This window comes from Haliotis rufescens, unplaced genomic scaffold (genome assembly GCF_023055435.1).
Source record: "Haliotis rufescens isolate VD_foot unplaced genomic scaffold, xgHalRufe1.0.p SCAF_10, whole genome shotgun sequence".
NCBI lineage: Eukaryota > Metazoa > Mollusca > Gastropoda > Lepetellida > Haliotidae > Haliotis > Haliotis rufescens.
Genome location: NW_025963780.1, coordinates 26,841,136 through 26,859,999, shown reverse-complemented (window position 1 = coordinate 26,859,999; position 18,864 = coordinate 26,841,136). Strand labels below are relative to the sequence as shown.

Sequence of the window (18,864 nt, the reverse complement as noted above, 5' to 3'; positions counted from 1 at the left end):
AGTGAAAATAGCAAGATTGAAAAATCATATTTGGTTGTTACTATGACAACCAATATTGATAATTTATCTATTTGTAACTAACACCACGGAGACACGAATGTCTACATATATTCTTGAATGTGGTGGTATTTAAGATGTCTTGTGAAGTCATGGGCAGATACAGCTTTTTTGAAAAGGGGGGGTGCACAATTAAGATGTATTTATTGTCTTTGGTGGTAATTTATACAGAAATAAAGATTTTTTTCGAAATAAAAAGGGGGGGTGCGCATCCCCGCTCTGTATCCGCCCATGGTAGTGTGCAGAATATCAGTTAGTGAGTGCTTGTCACATCTTTCATCATACACAATATTTCCAACATGAGTCTCGCATCAGGAACACAGAAGTTAACACATTCATTGACCCTCATAGCTGCCTCTCCATCTTGTTTTCTTGTGAGTATTATTTCCTGAAACTGAAAGAGATAAGGCAGATGTCAAGCTGTACGTCAACACTTTCCGAAACTACTTACTAAGACAATGACTGATACTGTACCTCATCTGTCATTTGGCGGCCACAAGGTGTTTGTTTGTTATTTAACGCCGCTCTCAACAATATTCATGCTATATGACGACTGTCTGTTAATAATCGACTCTGTACCAGACATTTCAGTGATTGACATTATCAGCATCAATCCACACAATTGGAGTGAGGGAGTATGGTTTTACCCCGCTTTTTGCAATATTCGAACAATAACAGAAATGGGCGGCACATTGTACCCATGTCTGGAATCAAACCTGGGTCTTCGGCTAACGAGCGAACGCTTTAACCACTAGGCTACCCGACCGCCCCACGCAATAGGAACACGATGACATGCATCAACCAGTCAGTTTGGTAAAGTTATCTCCTATTGTATCCAAGTTCTGCTACGAAAACGGAATGAAATGGCTGGATGGACAGACAGACAGAGAGGGCTCGTTTCTATATCCCCCACTGACTTTGTTGGGGCAGGGGATAATAACAGAGAAACATAGCCTTGGAAAGTGAAAGGGTTAAATGCACATGTTTCCTTTTTGGTCATGTAACAATCTAAATACCTTTGTAAATAAGCGTTGACGTCACTGTAACCGTTCTCCCTGGCTAGATGAATGAGGATTCCCGTGCAGGACTTGCCGGCCTTCTTTCGACAAAAACTACAGTTGCAGATCCCTCGGCATGGAGGACACATCCAGCTCTATAGATGGGAGAGTACATTTACTGAGTGAATGGATCAGTGAATAACATGAGGTGAGGTGAGGTGAGGTGAAATGGGGTTTAACGTTGCGTCCAAGATTATTGCACTTATATAGCGACGTGCATATATGTGCGTGCGTGCGTGCACTAGTCCGGACTGATGCCGATTTATAGTGCTAGCTCACTGAGATACCACGTAGCAGTTTAACATGAATACCCCACTCAGACACAGTATACTGAGCAAGGGCAATAACTCTGTTAAAATTTAATTTTGACACCGATTTCCGAACTCATTTGAGATCATGACCAGTAACAGTGTGTAAAATGTAAATAGTTTTTGAGAAAATTTGCCCTCTTTGAGAACCGGACGGACGGACGGACGGACAGAATCTGTTCCAATATTTCTCGCCCTACTTCGCGGTGGGTATTATAACCATACATTTAAGTGAGTGAGAGAGTTTGGTTTAACTCCGCTTTTAACAGTATTCCAGTTATATCAAGGCGTGTCAGCTTAATGTGGGAGGAAAGCCCGAAGTGATGCAGGTGTCAGACGTTTGCCACTTCGGTGAAACCCACGAGCACGGGTATGGTGCTGACAACCTAGAAACATAATCGGGGCGAACCGGGATTCGAACCCACAACCATAGGTTTCTGGCATGCCCAAGGGACGCACTCTGCACAGCGAATCACAGCACCTTAGACGACTGGGCCACCCGTGCCCGAACCATACATGTAAATGTAACATGTACTTACAGGGTTTTTCAAAGCTTCTTTAGCATCTTCCCCATATCTATTCCTCAGACAAGGTCCACAGAACTGAAACAGAAGTCTTGACATCAATAAGGTGCACCAATTGATCAAACACAAGATGCACTGTAATTGTCCCTGATGACAATATAGGGTATGTGATTAGACACTTAGCACTAAGTGAGTGTGTTTGGTGTGATGCTGCTTTTAACAGCATTCCAGTTATATTACATCTTCCTGAGGCAAGAGTGTTAACTGACTTTAAAAGTCAAGCTTCCACCCTTGCCGAACAAGGCTGGAATTACTGGGCTGGATCGTAGCGCCACCAGTGGCTATTACCAGTTATGTCCCGTCTAAGCCTCTCCTATGGATCAATCAGATTCCACCTCTCGTATGACTTGCGTTTGCTTCACACAATATGGTGGCGCCCAGTCAGGACGATCTGATCGATAATCAAAGTCTATTTTGTGATAAAACGGGTCTTACATCGCGAAATGCATCAAATCACGTGAGCACCTTGATTAAAAACATGAAAAGATTTGGAAAATATCTGCTGACAAGCTGGCGGTGCACATCCTTTGCATATCCTGCAATCGACCGAAATCTGCACGACAGTTTACGAAACGGATTTCGATTTCGGTGCGCGATTTTGATTGGACTATGCAAAGACTCGTTAGTCCAGCCAAACTCCATAATACCAGCCTAGTTCGGCAAAGGTGGAAACTGGACCAGATAATACAGTGATTGACCTCATGAGCATCGATCCACGCAATTGGGATCCATGACATGCATCAACCAAGTCAGCTAGCCTGACCCCCCCGATCCCGTTTGTCGCCTTTTACGACAAGCATATTCGCCTCTTACGACAAGAATGGGTTGCTGAAGACCTATTCTACCCCAGACTTTCATGGGTCCTTAGCACTAAGTGAGTGTGTTTGGTGTGACACTGCTTTTAACAGTTATATCACGGAGTGTCAGCTTAATGTGGGAGGAAAGCATGAAGTGATGCAAGTCAGGTTTTTATCACTTTGATAATACCACAAGGATCGGATATGGTGCTGATAAACCTTGAACCAATCAGGATGAACCGCGAGTCAAGCCCACAATTATTGGTTTTGGTGTGCTCCAGGGAATCTCAGTACAGTGAAATGCGACGTTTACATAACTGGGCCAATGTGCCGTATTCCACATTGTGAACAAAAACAGAAGTATGTTGGTTGGTTTGTTGTTTAACGCCGCACTCAGCAATATTCCAGCTATATGACGGCGGTCTGTAAATAATCGAGTCTGGACCAGACAATCCACTGATTGACATGAGCATCGATCCACGCAATTGGGATACGATGACATGCATCAACCAAGTCAGCGAGCTTGACCACCCGATCCCGTTAGTCGCCTGTTACGACAAGCATAGTCGTGTTTTACAGCAAGCATGGGCTGCTGAAGACCTATTCTACCCGGGAATCTTCATGGGTCCCAAAGTATGTTGACAACAACAAACAACTAACAAGTCCCAAGACTCAGTCTTCTCCCTACAGGCGAGAAAGAGAGTCGATGTCCCAAACCAGGTAACTGACCCAACATTTCTCTTTGCCCATGTCAAAATATCTGCAATGGAAATTCTCAAATAAACATTTCCAAAACTCCTTAATATCAAATGTCACCAGTTCAGTATGTGCTTTATATATAGACATGCAATGTTTGGCAAGGAAATATTTAACAGTTTATTTGTTTTACTCCATAAGTGAACCCACCCTATATTAAAACTTAAATCCAATTTGTTGTCATGGAATCAAACAATAAAAATCTCTGAAAATGCTAAACATCAAATTTAACAGTTTTTGAGTTATGCTCTGGAAAAATTTGGGGACGCAATATGTGGTATATACCACAGCACACAAACATTGCAGTTTATTAAACAGTGACTCAGTCTTGAATAGTACCTGTCCGCGGACTCCGAAACACTTGCCAGACCTGCACACCGTCTTCATGTCCTGCGTCTTCTGTCTACACTGATGACACGACGACCCCTGAAGGAATAACGCATACTTTAAGGGACTCAACAAAACAAATATATTCAAGGACACTTCATTACCAGGGTAATATAAAAACATTTTTGATTTGTTTTCTGCTGAACCCCTCACTACGCAATATCCTACGTATACATGACAACAGCCAATCCAGTGACTGACAGTTTATATGACAGTCCCAGACGAATTCTGTTGTGAATTTATCAAAATTCTGAGGTAAAATTACCAAACTTCTGCGCTAAAATTGCAAAGTTCTGCAGCAAATTCTGTGAAAAAGACATAACCATTTCCACCTTAAACAGAGGCGGTCTACATGTCAGCTTGGTGTGGGAGGAAAGCCTGAAGTAATGCAGGTCTGAATTCAATTCAATGGTTTATTGAATGAAAAAAGGCCATTGGCCTAAATACAAGTGAATAACAGACATACAGATATATTAACAAATATTGAAGTATATGGAGTATAAAGACAACAACTGACGCAACATAAAAACATGATGAATGTATAAAGATACTTGTAGTTGAACGAGTGAGTGAGTTGGGTTTAACGCCGCTTTTAACAGTATTCCAGTTATATCATGGCGTGTCAGCTTAATGTGGGAGCAAAGCCCGAAGTGATGCAGGTCTCAGACGTTTCCAACTATGGTGAAACCAACGAGCACGGGTATGGTGCTGACAAACCTAGAAACAATCACGGCGAACCAGGATTCGAACCCACAATCATAGGTTTCTGGCATGTTCAAGGTAGCAATTCTGCACAGTGAATCGCGGCGCCTTAGACAACTGGGCCACCCGTGCCCCCGTAGTTGAACGATATATTTTATGTTTGACAACACACATACAAAGTTAGTTGAAAGACATGAACATGACCATGCGATATAGATATATCTATCTATATCCATGCGGTAGATATTCCATTCTTATTTTCTTAAATACAGGGCAAATTAACACAAAATGAAATTCATCTTCAACACCGAGGTTACAGACAGGGCAAATTCTTAGTGGCTTTTCACTATTTAAATACCTTCCTTCATTCACTTTTAAATAATTCAGACTAAGTCTAAAGCGTATGAAGGTATTGCAGTGGTGTTTGAATCTTAAATTTGAAAGATACGACTCTGGTTCAAGGAGAGACTTGGTGTTGACACACCCAGAAACACAATCGGGACAAACTGGGATTTGAACCCAGGGTTTGACCTTGACTTACAAAATTGGTCCAGTGGACACCCATCTCCCCGAGGCAAGGGAGTTAACTGACTATAAAAGTCCAGTTTCCACCCTTGCCGAACTAGACTGGTATTATGGAGTTACATTTCGGCTGGACTAACGAGTCCATGCATAGTCCAATCAAAATCACGCACCAAAATTGAAATCCGTTTCGTAAACTGTCGTGCAGATTTCGGTCGATTGCCGGATTTGAAAAGCATGTGCACCGCCAACTCGTTGTCAGCTGATATTTTCCAAATCTTTTCATGTTTTTAATCAAGGTGCTCACGCGATTTGATGCATTTCGCAATGTTAGATCTATAGATCTTGATTATCAATCAGATCATCCTGATTCAGGGCCACCATTTTGTGTGAAGCAAACGCAACTGATACAAGAGGTGGAATCTGATTGGTCCATAGGAGAGGCTTAGAAGGGACATAACTGGTTATAGCCACTGGTGGCGCTACGATCGAGCCCAGTAATTCCATCCTAGTTCGGCAAGGGTGGAAACTGGACTTTTAAAGTCAGTTAACTCTCTTGCCTCGGGAAGATGGGGGACACCCAATAATTAAGTTAAAGGCTCATTGCAGGCAATACAAGGGTCCTGTAAAGTAATGAAATGCTGAAGTGTAGTGTCTGGTTTAATAATTACTTTTGAGCCTGGAATGAATCAATGATCATGTGGACAGCGATTGATGGATAAAAAGACAGACGACCATAACTGCTCTTGATAAGCTGTAAGTAATATGTTGGTAATATGGGATGCAGTATATTCTTTTTCTGCATCCATGATCAACATTTGTGCGTACTTGACGCACATTTGTTAGTCGTGTAAAACCATGAGAATCCATGATCGTATGTTTCTGGCCGACTAAGGAACGCAACTCTACACAGCGCTTTACACAACAATGCCACCCATTCCCTGTTGAAGCAATTTGAATGTGTTCTACATTCAACAACATACCATACAATAACTGGCCGACTACTCCTCGGGCAAGTGTTTGACTTACCAACTATTTATCACACACACACACACACCTGTTTGTTTTCTCTTACTTACGTAAAAACTATCATACTTCTTATCACTGACAAACATGGCCACAAGGTCAAGGTCCTCGTCGGTGATGTCTTCTGCTGCTTTCTCCTCGACAACAATTCGAGGCCTTCTCACGGGGGCCGGAAGCTCGTCCTGAAAGATTACGTCATATGAGAGAACATCGAATGTTTGTTTGTTGTTTAACGCCGCACTCAGCAATATTCAAGCTGTATGACGGAGGTCTATAAATAATCGGCCAGTACAGATTGTTTGTCTACTGATCCGGCCATCCCCAATTAGTGTTTGTTTGTTTGTTGTTTGATGCCGCACTCAGCAATATTCAAGCTGTAAATAATCGAGTCTGGACCACACAATACAGTGATTGACATCATGAGCATCGATTCACGCAATTGGGATACGATGACATGCATCAACGAAGTCAGCGAGCCTGACCACCCGATCCTGTTAGTCGCCTCTTACGACAAGCATAACAGCCTTTTACGGCAAGCATGCTTGCTGAAGTCCTATTCTACCCCGGATCTTCAAGGGGCACATCGAAAGTGTGAATGTGGTTCTAATTCATAAAGATTTTGCCATTGTGTTGAAAATTGCAGCATTCTTGCTTGTTAACAGAATCACAATCATTGGCAGATATAACGTAAAATTTACCTGTGTACCCAATATACTAATTAGCATACATCTTCATTAAAGTGGGTTGTAGGCCATCATACAAACTTAGAATGTACACTGGATCATGGACATACCGTATTCGACGTAATAAGCGCCCAGGGCGCTCTCAAAATTAGAAATAGGGGGCTCTTATTAGAATATTATTTTGGTGAAAAAAACAGAGTTGAAAGATAAATTTCGTGGTTTATGATGGCAGCCTGAAATGTTTATGTACCACAGATATGTTTCCAGAATTTAATTGCCAATAATAAAGGGTGCATAAAGTACACGAGTGCTTATTATACGCGAATAGGGGAATGAAGCGGTGCGTATTATATGCGAATAGGGGTCGGAAGGGGTGCTAATTGGGATTTTCTACTAGCCAATATATCAGCAAATCTCGCCGTGGGCGCTTATTAGAGCGGGGCGCTAATACGTCGAATACGGTAGTTGTTTTTGTTAGTGTTTTAAAATCGGAGAGGAATCAGAGAAAACTAAGGTTCGGCCGACTCAACTGTCTTTGGGACAGACTGACACCGTTATTTTCAGATCAGATTCTGTCACATCACAAGGTGAAATTGGGTTTAACATGTCCAAGATTATTGCACTTTTATAGCGATGTGCGTGCGTGCGTGCACCAGTCCGGACTGATGCTGAGTTATAGTGCTAGCTCGCTGTGATACCATGCCGCAGTTTAACATGAATACCCTAATCAGACATGGTATTCGACTCCGAGCCAACCAGTCCTTGTTTTAGCCTCTTAATGCTAAGCGCCAGACAGGATAACAACAAGTACCATCTTATAACGTCTTTTGGTAACATTTGTCCGGGGATCGAACCCCAGGCCTTCCACTCTCCAGGCAGATGCTCTACCACAAGACCATGGAGGCGGTCTGTTACAACACAAAACAATACATGAGTCTCACAAACCTCGTCCATATTGGAATCAAACTCATCACTGTCTCCATCCAGACGATCAGCTTTGCGGAAAAAGCCAAATCTCACAACCATTTTCTGAAAAAAAACAGGAAGAACATTTTACATGACACTCCGTCAATTGTAAGTCTCTTCTGAGCATGCTGAGATGGTGGTGAATATGGTAACCAAGTTAGCGCTATATTGAAGAGCACAATAGCGAGGGAACACATATCTGGGCCCACTTGCACAAAGCGATCTTAGCGCTAAGATGATCATAACTCCCATACTTTAGCATAGGCTTACAATAGTCTTAGCTCTAAAGTACTCACTGAAATGGATAAAAAACTGTTTTTTCGATCTCAGATTTTACATAAACGCAGTTAATATACAAAATATATAAATATGCAAACAACTCAATGAGTACTAATTGGGCCTTGGCACAAATACGGCGTATCAAAGGTTTTTATGTCTTTTTACACGTCAAAGTGTGCAAAAATATGAACAAAACAGACTATTGTGAAACTGAGCATAACCAGGTGTAAGTAGATCAAGGTGAATGTCCATGACCTATGACACCTTGACGACAGGTGAAAACAGGTGCTTGAAACCCACGCACATGTGATTTGTTAGTGGTTAGTTATTTGTGAGTGGCATTGTGGGATAGTGAATCATCATCAAAATATCGGAAAGTAAAAGTAACATATTCCCTTCTCAAACACCAACTTACATGTCATTATTATTGTGTACATAAACATAGCTGTTATTTTTATTGTTGTTTTGACAATGTTTTTCCAGGCTAATTTGCATAATACCTATAGCCTGTTTCTGCCATGTCAATTTGGACTTAGTTATATTTTTGAATGTTGAAAGTGCCTACAAATTACCTCCTGTAAAGTACATTTTGTATTGAGCACTGAGATAAAACTAGCAAATCTAGACTAGTACTTTTCCAGTTGTTTTGTTATTTCGTATTTACATCTACGTAATGCTTTGTGTCGATTAATAAATCCAGCAAAACAGGGGTTTTTTCATTTGATTTCCATGAGTACTTTAAGATTGCTTTGTGCAAGTGGGCCCTGCCAAGTATTGTTGAAAGATATTTGAGCGTTTTTCGAGTTTTTCTCCAGAAACAAAATTATTACTGACAGGCGAGGTGTCGACTATACCCCCGACCCGTTAAATGCCGCGGGATAAAAATATATGGTGGTAAACATTTAACCTGCATCTGAAGCAACAATTCACGTTGTCACATCAATAATCTAATTGTTGGTTGTTTACGCAGGACTTGGCAACATTCCAGCTGTATGACAATCGCCTGTAAATAAACAAGTCTGGACCAGACAACCCAGTGATCGATACTGTGAGCAGTGAGTGAGTCTGGTTTTACGCCGCTTTCAGCAATATTCCAGCAATATCACGGCGGGAGACACAAGAAAGGCTCTTCGCACATTGTACCCATGTTTGGAATTAAACCCAGGTGACAAGCGAATGCTTTAACCACTAGGCTACCCGCTCGCCCGCCCCTACCGTGAGCAGAGTTGTAGGGTTACGAGGACACCTACCTACCAAGACACTAAACCTGACCACCCAATCCATCAAGTTGCTGGGGACCTATTCTTTACGAGGAATCCCACAGGGGTCAGTCAATTCTTAAAACAATATGTGGGTACTGGTAACTTATTCTGCACCGGAATTCCTGAGAGGACAACAAATTAATAGGGCTGCAACGATACAGGAAGGTCACACTACGCATCTCGATATTCTGGTCACGATACGATACGTATCTCGATACGCAATGATAAAAAACAAGACTTAAAGCATGTCAAGATTGAACCTTTCATGATTTCGGAACAGTCAAAATTATTTTATAATAACAAGACTGCTGAAGTTGTTCAGCTTCAAAGTGGAACTTTCTCTAACTTTCCTTAAAAACAATTCAAAGTTCAAACACCAGAAAATAATTAATGTGCTCCACCAGTGATACAATGTCTAAGAATTTTGATGCAATGGTCGAAGAAATTGTATCTGAAATTATTGTTTTTTCAGGAATAATATATTCCAATATCGTGTTCCCTTAGTTGCAGCTTTTACTATATATATATTTATAATTATAAGAACCACAAGTGTAGCATTTGGTACTGGTGATTTCTGTTGCAGGATATTTTTACGCATGGAACAAATTGACCAGTCACCCTAGGGACTTCCCGAGCTACATGTATTTGGATTGCGAAAACGTTATGTTGACATATATTAGCCAAATTGCCATAAATATGACTTTTAACGAGTCAAAGTATAGCATTTTTAATATATGTATCCATTCTCTAGCAACTTAAGTTCGCTTCAATGCGTCAAAAGCTGTAATCTGACCGTGGTTGCTGTATCTCTTCATACACGATTTCACATAACTTAATGAAAACAATATAAAATGAAAATTTGAAAAAAACTATTAAAATATATTACAAACACAAGTCCAGATATACAATGAACACGTTTTAATAACAAGATAGTATGATAATGGTATTCAATTGCGTACTTCAGTTCGGATTTGCTGACAGGTAATTCCATTGTTATGTGCTTGCATGGATCAGCTGATTATGTTTTTTGAGATGGGGGAAAAACATCTGTCGGTGTAAAACCTTAGCTTATTAAAAATGTAAGTACGTTTTGGGGAGCCATGCGTTACCGCCCGCTGTAACCAAGTTTGTGGTTTATTGAAAGGCACAATAGCGAGGAAACGCTGTACTTGAGATTTGCGTTCCGTATCGTGGCGTATCGATAAATGGGCCTACGTTTATCGTATATCGTATCGTGGGTCAAGTATCGCCATGCATCAGAATATCGGTGTATCGTTTCACCCTTACAAATTAAGTGAGACAACAATAGTGACCAATGGCAAGTTTGAGAGAGCAATTTCCTCTCACCTCTGGTGACGATGTCGGTGATGTTGAAGATGATGCAGAAGATACTGTTGATGACACGGATCCCCTGCGGGCCCGTGTGCGGGGAGGATCAAGGCTGAAGGTACTCCTAGCATGGCGAGAGGGGTTCCGCCTGATGGGACCCTCGCTGATGCTCTTCCTGGAGGTACGTGGCTTCTGAAGAATACAATAGGAATGATTATCCAGGTCGGTTGACAAAAAATAAGGGCTGGCAAAAAAGATCAATAATCGGAATTATCGTCGATGAGAATATTAACAATTATGGATTGTGTCATCAATAACATCTTACATAAGCCATTTTGATGAAATAAAAGATTAGATTTAACAAAAACAGGCTTGTTGTCAATTGCTGAAGAGTGAAAGTAACTGCTTTTGTCATATCTCAAATGTCCACAAAGTAATCTCTGCATAAATGTGTCACCACTCAGCGGTGGAGTAAAATATGTTGATTTCTTTTGGACTCTTTTTTGCATATTTGCTCAAAGTTACTTCACCGATATTTATTGAATATTGATCAATATATAGTTAATTATTGATCTCTATGATCTGTATAGATAGCCAGCCCTATCAAAAATTGGGATTTTCTTTTAGTAGAAATTGTTTTCTTGAATTCTTTTAATTTAAATTCACAAGTATTTTGATATTCTATTCAATGCGAAAATGTACAACAAAGCCCCTTCCTCTTTATCGGCCCAGTGAAATAGTGAGTGAGTGAGTATGGTTTTACGCCGCTTTTAGCAATATTCCAGCAATATCACGACTGGGGACACCAGAAATGGGCTTCACACATTGTACCCATGTCGGGAATCAAACCCAGGTCTTCAGCGTGACGAGCGAATACTTTAACCACTATGCTATACAACCGCCCCTCGGCCCAGTTTAGCTCTACTGAGCCATAACAAATTCAGAAACATGAATTCCACTGTGGGAATTGTTACCAACATTTGTGCAAAATTTGGGTCGTATATATAAGTCTCTGAAAATGTCGATAAATCCCTGAAAGGTGTTCCATCAATCTCATTAAAATCAGACCTTAGTTCTCGCCACCGCTAAACAAAGATCTGAGGACATCCCATTACAGGTCACGTCAGACCGACCTTGCGCGAACTTTGACCGACCAATGGAATGACCAATCAGAAGGCAGCTTTTTCATGCTTTACGGCACTAATTTCAAATTGGCAACTATGCTTCGAAACATATTTTGACAAATTCTCGATTACAAATTTGAAACCTAAACAAAACTTTCATGATCTGGTAAGCGACGCTCTCATTGGTCGGATGAAAGGTCGTTCTGACGTGACCCCTAATGGGATGTCCTCAGATCTTTGTTTAGCGGTAGCGAGAACTAAGATCTGATTTTAATGAGATTGGGTGTTCCATCTCGATCACATCTCCCTTTATTTCCCCACAACTAAAAGCACTGCACATGCATTGATACTAAAAAACAGCGATAGAAACTAACAGTTTTAGTCCACTCGTCCTTACAATGATAACATATAGTAAAACCCTTAAAAGAAAAATTTCTACTGGTCCTTACATTTGCCTTAGGATACCTTAACTACTGTGCATTTTGGCACGGACAATAGGACTAGTGCCAATTTCTAACTCTGGTAAATATCAGATCCCTATATATAATGTCTCCTTCTCCACATAACACCTTACCCTTGGTGGCGGTTTTTGTGGAAAGCTTTTCTTTAAATCTTCCATCAATTTTGCCAACTGAAAGAGAAATCATAACAATATTAACATATTAAAAGCTACTAAAATGTTTTTGAAGCCAATGATTAACAGATTTATAGCAACATCAGTCGAAAACAAGAGTCGGACATCTGTGTTTATTATTATTAAACAAAATATTTTACAAAAAAACAACCCAAACAGCCATCCCAGGCCTGTTTGGTCCATGTTGCCATGGTTACCTGAAAATGCAAATATTTGGCCCAAAATGGAACACTGACTGGAAAATATCAAACAACAAATGCCATGACTAGTAACTATGGTAACATTATTCTGGAAACATTATTCTGGAAACACAATCCTCACCACAGCCTGATTGTCAGCCAAGTTCTTGTTGCGGAGTGCCTCATACTCCGATACCAATTTCTTTGCCTGAAAGGAGACGGCAAACTGGTATCAGTGACTTACCTTGATTTTGTTTGTTTTGTTGTTTAACGCCGCACTCAGCAATATTCCAGCTATATGACGGCGGTCTGGCTTAACTTGAATGCAGTAATGACATCAAAATAAATAAAGAAGATAAGGAATACAACTGACATATTTTTAGTGTTTGATAAACCCCACACTCTGCAATAATCCAGCTATACGAAAATCCCACCAATCTTTAAAAATAAATTAAATAATTAAACCCATCTTTTGGGCATGTTGAGGATGCGAAATATGGGGACATAAATGATTAGGAAGAATATCCATCATGTAAACTCAAGGTTTTGTTTGTTGTTTAATGCTGCACTCAGCAATATTCCAGCTGTACGACGACAGCGAGTAAATAATCAAGTCTGAACCCGACAATCCAGTGATCAATATTGTGATCCATGCCTGATCCATTTGGTCGCCTCTTACATTACAACTAGCAAAGGTTGCTGGGGCAACTGACACACAAGATTTGACAAAAAATAAATTTTAAAAGTTGAGGAATACACTTGACATAGTTAAGTTAATAAATGAATTGTAAGTCTTCATATGATCTGATGATGATGATGTTTAATATTTAATTCCCAAATGTAAAACTGTTAAATGTGACACTTATGTGTATTTTAACAAACTAGCACAACATAGAGTATCTAACTCACCAGCTTGAGTGAGTGAGTGCGTGAGTTGGGATTAGCGCCACTTTTAACAGTATTCCAGTTATATCACGGCGTGTCAGCTTTATGTGGGAGGAAAGCCCGAAGTGATGCAGGTCTCAGACGTTTACCACTTCGGTGAAAGCCACAAGCACGGGTATGGTCCTGAACCTAGAAACATAATCGGGACGATGTGCACGCACAGGAAAGCTTATGAATCATAGAGTTAGATTAATTACTTCACTCATAATTTCTTTCACTGTTTACATCTTTGAGCAAGATCTAGTATTTGCCCAATAATTGTTGATATAACAGGGGCAAAAATAAAATATGTCAGTCAATGTCAGCAGTAAGGAATTTGTCTGGCTGATTGGCATGTGACAACTACAATAATTTATATGTATTTTATCAATATATACTGTTACCAGATCCTGATGTGCATGTGTTGGCCACCACACAGTTGCCAAGATTGCCGGCAACCGGTTTAAAGACCCTATCCGACTAATGCCCATTTATTTGCATTAATTGATACGAGGAAACACTTCTGCCACATTAGATAACAAATTCGGTTTGTTCGTTGTATAACGCCGCACTCATCAATATTCCAGCTATATGACAGCAGTCTGAAAATAATCAAGTCTGGACCAGACAATCCAATGTCTGACATAATGCGCATCAATCCACGCAATTGGGAACGATGACATGCATCAACCAAGTCAGTTAGCCTGACCCCCCCGATCCTGTTAGTTGCCTCTTACAACAAGCATAGTCGCCTTTTACAGCAAGCATGGGTTGCTGAAGACCTATTCTACCCCGGATCTTCACGGGTCATGCATATTGCTCAATGTCATGGATTTTATGCTTTATACCTATAGTCAAGATGTTTTAAGTCAGCATGACCAGAAGAAATTCCTTTGCTTGTCGCTTATTTGTTTACCTGACCATTGTTTGCAGAATAGGCGTTGTCAATCAACTACAATCGGCTTTTGACTGATACAGCCCAAGTTATTCGTTTCCCATTGCGTCTGTACCCGTATTCTCCTTACGACCGATGTTAAATATGATCTTGTTTCTTCGTTTGCATATAAATACCAATACACCTTCATTTAAAACCCATTCAATGCCTTTTATTCAAATAGATAGGAGGGTCTGACAAAGCTCCAGATAAGCTGCGTATCTGCATAAAATACGCATCAGAAATGCAGAAATACGCGGTAAAATCAAATCCAAGTGTATCAAATACGCAACGAACATTATAGATACGCTACAAAAATAAAACTTGTGTGTATCATCAAAATATTGTGAAGTAACCCTGCATATTCGATTAGCAATTCAGCAACTTATTTTGAAATTATAAACGGGCATTCCGTCAACCTTGCCAAACTCCACGATGACAGTTACATCATGATCATTTGCCATCACACTTTCTTGTGGAAGTATCGTGGTATTTTTTAGTCCTATAAAGCTCTCGAACCCACACGACACCAGTTTGCAGGGGCTAGATGAATAGTCTTTTTAAATATTTAACTTAAAAACCCATATGTGTAAAAACTAGTGGGTAACAGAAATTTGAATACCCAGATAGAATTACTGATACCCAATGATTTTAAAATGCATGGGTAAAATACCCACAACACCAAGAGCTTATCTTGAGCTCTGGTCTGCGAAAAGAAGGCATGCAAGATGTGTGAGACGAGAGCCACAGTCTATGTCAATTAACGCAATAAGCTGTCCCTGGTTTGTTGCAATGTTGCCATTAATAAGTTTAGATATGAGACATTAAAGAAATTGAATTTAGAAATATTACCATGAACATCCACTGACTTTTCTAAAGTGATCCACTTTACAAATTCCATGTCACGACACGAGTAGGGCTGGGACGCGTAACTCGGGCTGGGTGGGTCCTGAGTTGGACCCGGATACCCATAGTACAACCCAGACACGTCGTTAGTCATGTGTTATTTTGTTTAATGACAAAAACTCACTATAGCTCATTTCTTTCTGATGATACACACATTCATTTTGACTTGTATATGTTTGAGTAAAGATAAAGCTTTAGTCAACTTCAGTGAACACATAATCTGATCGTCTGATACTCGTATCTAAATATTTTTTGCCGGGGTGCCGTAAAACAATTCCAAATCAGACTTTTATACCCAATTCGTAAGGCCTACAGTGGGTCGAGTCTACCCGGGTAGGGTCGGGTAATTTGGGGTCTGGTACCCATGTATTAAATTTGTACTAGTCACAGCCATTGTCACAAGGATATATTATTTCAAGTACAAATTTTTGTCATGCTCATGATAATAGATCTAGCTATTAACAACATTTTAGACAGGATACAGACAATTTACCAAAAATACTCGTTGGAAGGATAACAGTAGTTTTAAAAAAGTGTGGCCAGGCGCATCCTCTAGCATGTTTCAAAAACTATTTGTGGCTGATTATGCCAAATTAACAAAATTTGTGTCTGGACACAGTTGTCCATCTAATTATCCATAGAATTTCCCCAAATCACACATATTTCAATCGGTTAAAGTGTGTTTCTCCAACTACAAACATGCAATCAACAAACGTGCATTTCTGAGTCGGCTGTCACTCACTTCCTGAGAATGACATTTATTCCCGCCATATGACGATTGCTTTTGTTTCGAGTCGAGGTAAAGGAACTAGGCTATTTACTAACCTGGCAATTTGGCGTTCACTTATTTATTGATGTTAACTACATATATTCTCTTTATGTTGCAAACTACTTTGAATATTTAAAGCACTAGCCATCAAAAATAAATTTCTGATATGACATTACCACAAAATCAATCACCATGCATTGACAACACAGATGGATATGGGTCAAGTCTCCTCTGTATGGTTCCATATTTGAAAAAAATATATAATAACACACTCTACAAACATGATAATAAGCCCCCGAATAGCACTATTTACAAATACTGTGCAGAAAAACGCTATATCTTACCAGCTGTGCCATGACTGAACACCAGTTATTACGTTACACTCGTCGACTGAATCACCCACGTGGAACGAGTTTGGCGGGGTTTTCTGAAGCGCATGCGCAGTGTACGTGAAAAATACATGGGCTACTTGTAGAACAACTAATACGCCAAGTCAACAACAGATGACTCGTTTTTGACGAACTCTGGCCTCATATCATATTGGCGGCAAAATATCGGCTAACAGGTTTTTCACGTTCAAAGTATTTTCTATAAAATCGACAATGACTGCAGTTAAAATTCGCATGCCTTTATTTCCCGGTGGACTGGGAGCATTTCTCAGAGGGGATGGGGGTGGGGTGAGGAGCGAACATAGGCTACATCGTGGGGGTGTGAATTTGGGGTGGGGTGTAGCAAGGGCCCTGTCCAATTGTCCCACGTCATCAATGGCACTGATTCGGAAACTTTTCGAGAGACGTGTAAAAACAAACAAACTGAAAAGCATATACCGTATTCGACGTAATTAGCGCCCGCGCTCTAATAAACGCCCACGGCGATATTTGCTAATATATTAGAAGTGAACAATCCCAATTAGCACCCCTTCCGATTGATCAATGTACACAAGGCTTATTTATTCGTGTATAATGCGCATTCGTGTGTTATATGCACCCTTAATTATGGGCAATTAATTTTTGGAAAATGTATCTGTCGTGTATAATACGCACAGACTTTTCTTTTGTTTCATTTTGAGGCTGTTAGCATAAACCATGAAAATTAAGATCTGTTTTTCCCACCAAAATTATATTTTAATAAGAGCCCCCTATTTCTAATTTTGAGAGCGCCCTGGGCGCTTATTACGTCAAATCTGGTATCTGAAATATAAAATTATAATAATCCCATATTTGCTTTCGCAGCAAATACTCTGCCATATATCGTCATAATTATGTCGATGTTGGCCTGCGGTTGGAGGGCGTTAAACAGATGAAAAAGTAAAAGTTGTTGAAATATAATAATAAATCGGTGGGCTCCCTGCTCCAACTTGCCTGAAACCTGATGTACCTTTGGCGGATCCAGGATTTGTGAAAGGTGTGTGCAGGAGTGTATATGTTTCTTGGTGTGTGTGTGTGTGTGTGTGTGTGTGTGTGTGTGTGTGTGTACAGATATTTAAAAAATGTGAAGATCCGGGGTAGAATATAGGTCTTCAGCAACCCATGCTTGCCGTTAAAGGCGACTATGCTTGTCGTAAGCGGCGACTAACGGGATCGGGTGGTCAGGCTCGCTGACTTGGTTGATACATGTCATCGTTCCCAATTGTGTTGATCGATGCTCATGATTTCAATCACTGGATTGTATGGTCCAGTCTTGATTATTTACAGACCGTCGTTATATAGCTGGAATATTGCTGAGTGCGGCTTTAAACAAAAACACAAAACAAAACAAATAAAAACGTATGTGTGCATGTGTGTTTTAGTGTGCACGTATGTGTCAGTATGCATGTATGTGTTTGTGCGCATGCATGTGTGTGTTAGTGTGCGTTTGTGTGTCTGTGTAGGTGTGTCTGCATGTGTGTGTATGTTAGTGTCAGTATTTATGTGTGTGTTTGTGTGCATATGTATATGTGTTAGTTTGTATGTGTGAATGTATGTGTCTATGTGTGTGCATCTTCTCGAAGCAACAGTGTTAACTGACCATAAAAGTCCAGTCTCCACTTTTTTACAGTCAGTTAACTCCCGTCCCTCGGGAAGATGACGTGTATGTGCGTGTGTCTGTGTGTGTATATGTGCGTGTATGTGCGTGTGTCTGTGTGTGTATATGTGCGTGTATGTGCGTGTGTCTGTGTGTGTATATGTGCGTGTATGTGTCTCTGCATGTGGCATATGTCTGTGTGCATGTGTGTGTATATGTGCGTGTATGTGCGTGTGTCTGTGTGTGTATATGTGCGTTTATGTGTCTCTGCATGTGGCATATGTCTGTGTGCATGTGTGTGTATGTGCGTGTGTCTGTGTGTGTATATGTGCGTGTATGTGTCTCTGCATGTGGCATATGTCTGTGTGCATGTGTGTGTATATGTGCGTGTGTCTGTGTGTGTATATGTGCGTTTATGTGTCTCTGCATGTGGCATATGTCTGTGTGCATGTGTGTGTATATGTGCGTGTATGTGCGTGTGCATGTGTGTGTATATGTGCGTGTATGTGCGTGTGTCTGTGTGTGTATATGTGCGTGTATGTGGCTCTGCATGTGGCATATGTTTGTGTGCATGTGTGTGTATATGTGCGTGTATGTGCGTGTGTCTGTGTGTGTATATGTGCGTGTATGTGGCTCTGCATGTGGCATGTCTGTGTGCATGTGTGTGTGTCTGT

The 18,864-nt window shown here is 40.5% G+C and overlaps 1 protein-coding gene across 1 annotated transcript; it reads right to left on the bottom strand.

Moving 5' to 3' along the window:
- Nucleotides 1-291: 291 nt before the first annotated feature.
- LOC124151974 (cell division cycle-associated 7-like protein) lies at nucleotides 292-16,652 on the bottom strand. Its single transcript, XM_048388975.1, has 10 exons — nucleotides 16,531-16,652; nucleotides 12,796-12,861; nucleotides 12,415-12,471; nucleotides 10,735-10,908; nucleotides 7,826-7,909; nucleotides 6,251-6,379; nucleotides 3,900-3,986; nucleotides 1,963-2,025; nucleotides 1,074-1,210; nucleotides 292-451 (listed from the first exon to the last, which is right to left on the bottom strand). Exons 1-10 carry the CDS (start codon nucleotides 16,540-16,542, stop codon nucleotides 439-441), a joined length of 822 nt encoding a protein of 273 aa, XP_048244932.1. The 5' UTR covers nucleotides 16,543-16,652; the 3' UTR covers nucleotides 292-438.
- Nucleotides 16,653-18,864: the final 2,212 nt, after the last annotated feature.

Coding starts and splice junctions, on each gene's coding strand:
- LOC124151974 (XM_048388975.1), bottom strand. Junction 7,910..10,734: donor CACCGACATCGTCACCAGAG/GTGAGAGGAAAT, acceptor GTTTTTTTTCAG/AAAATGGTTGTGAGATTTGG. Junction 2,026..3,899: donor GTTTCGGAGTCCGCGGACAG/GTACTATTCAAG, acceptor CTTCTGTTTCAG/TTCTGTGGACCTTGTCTGAG.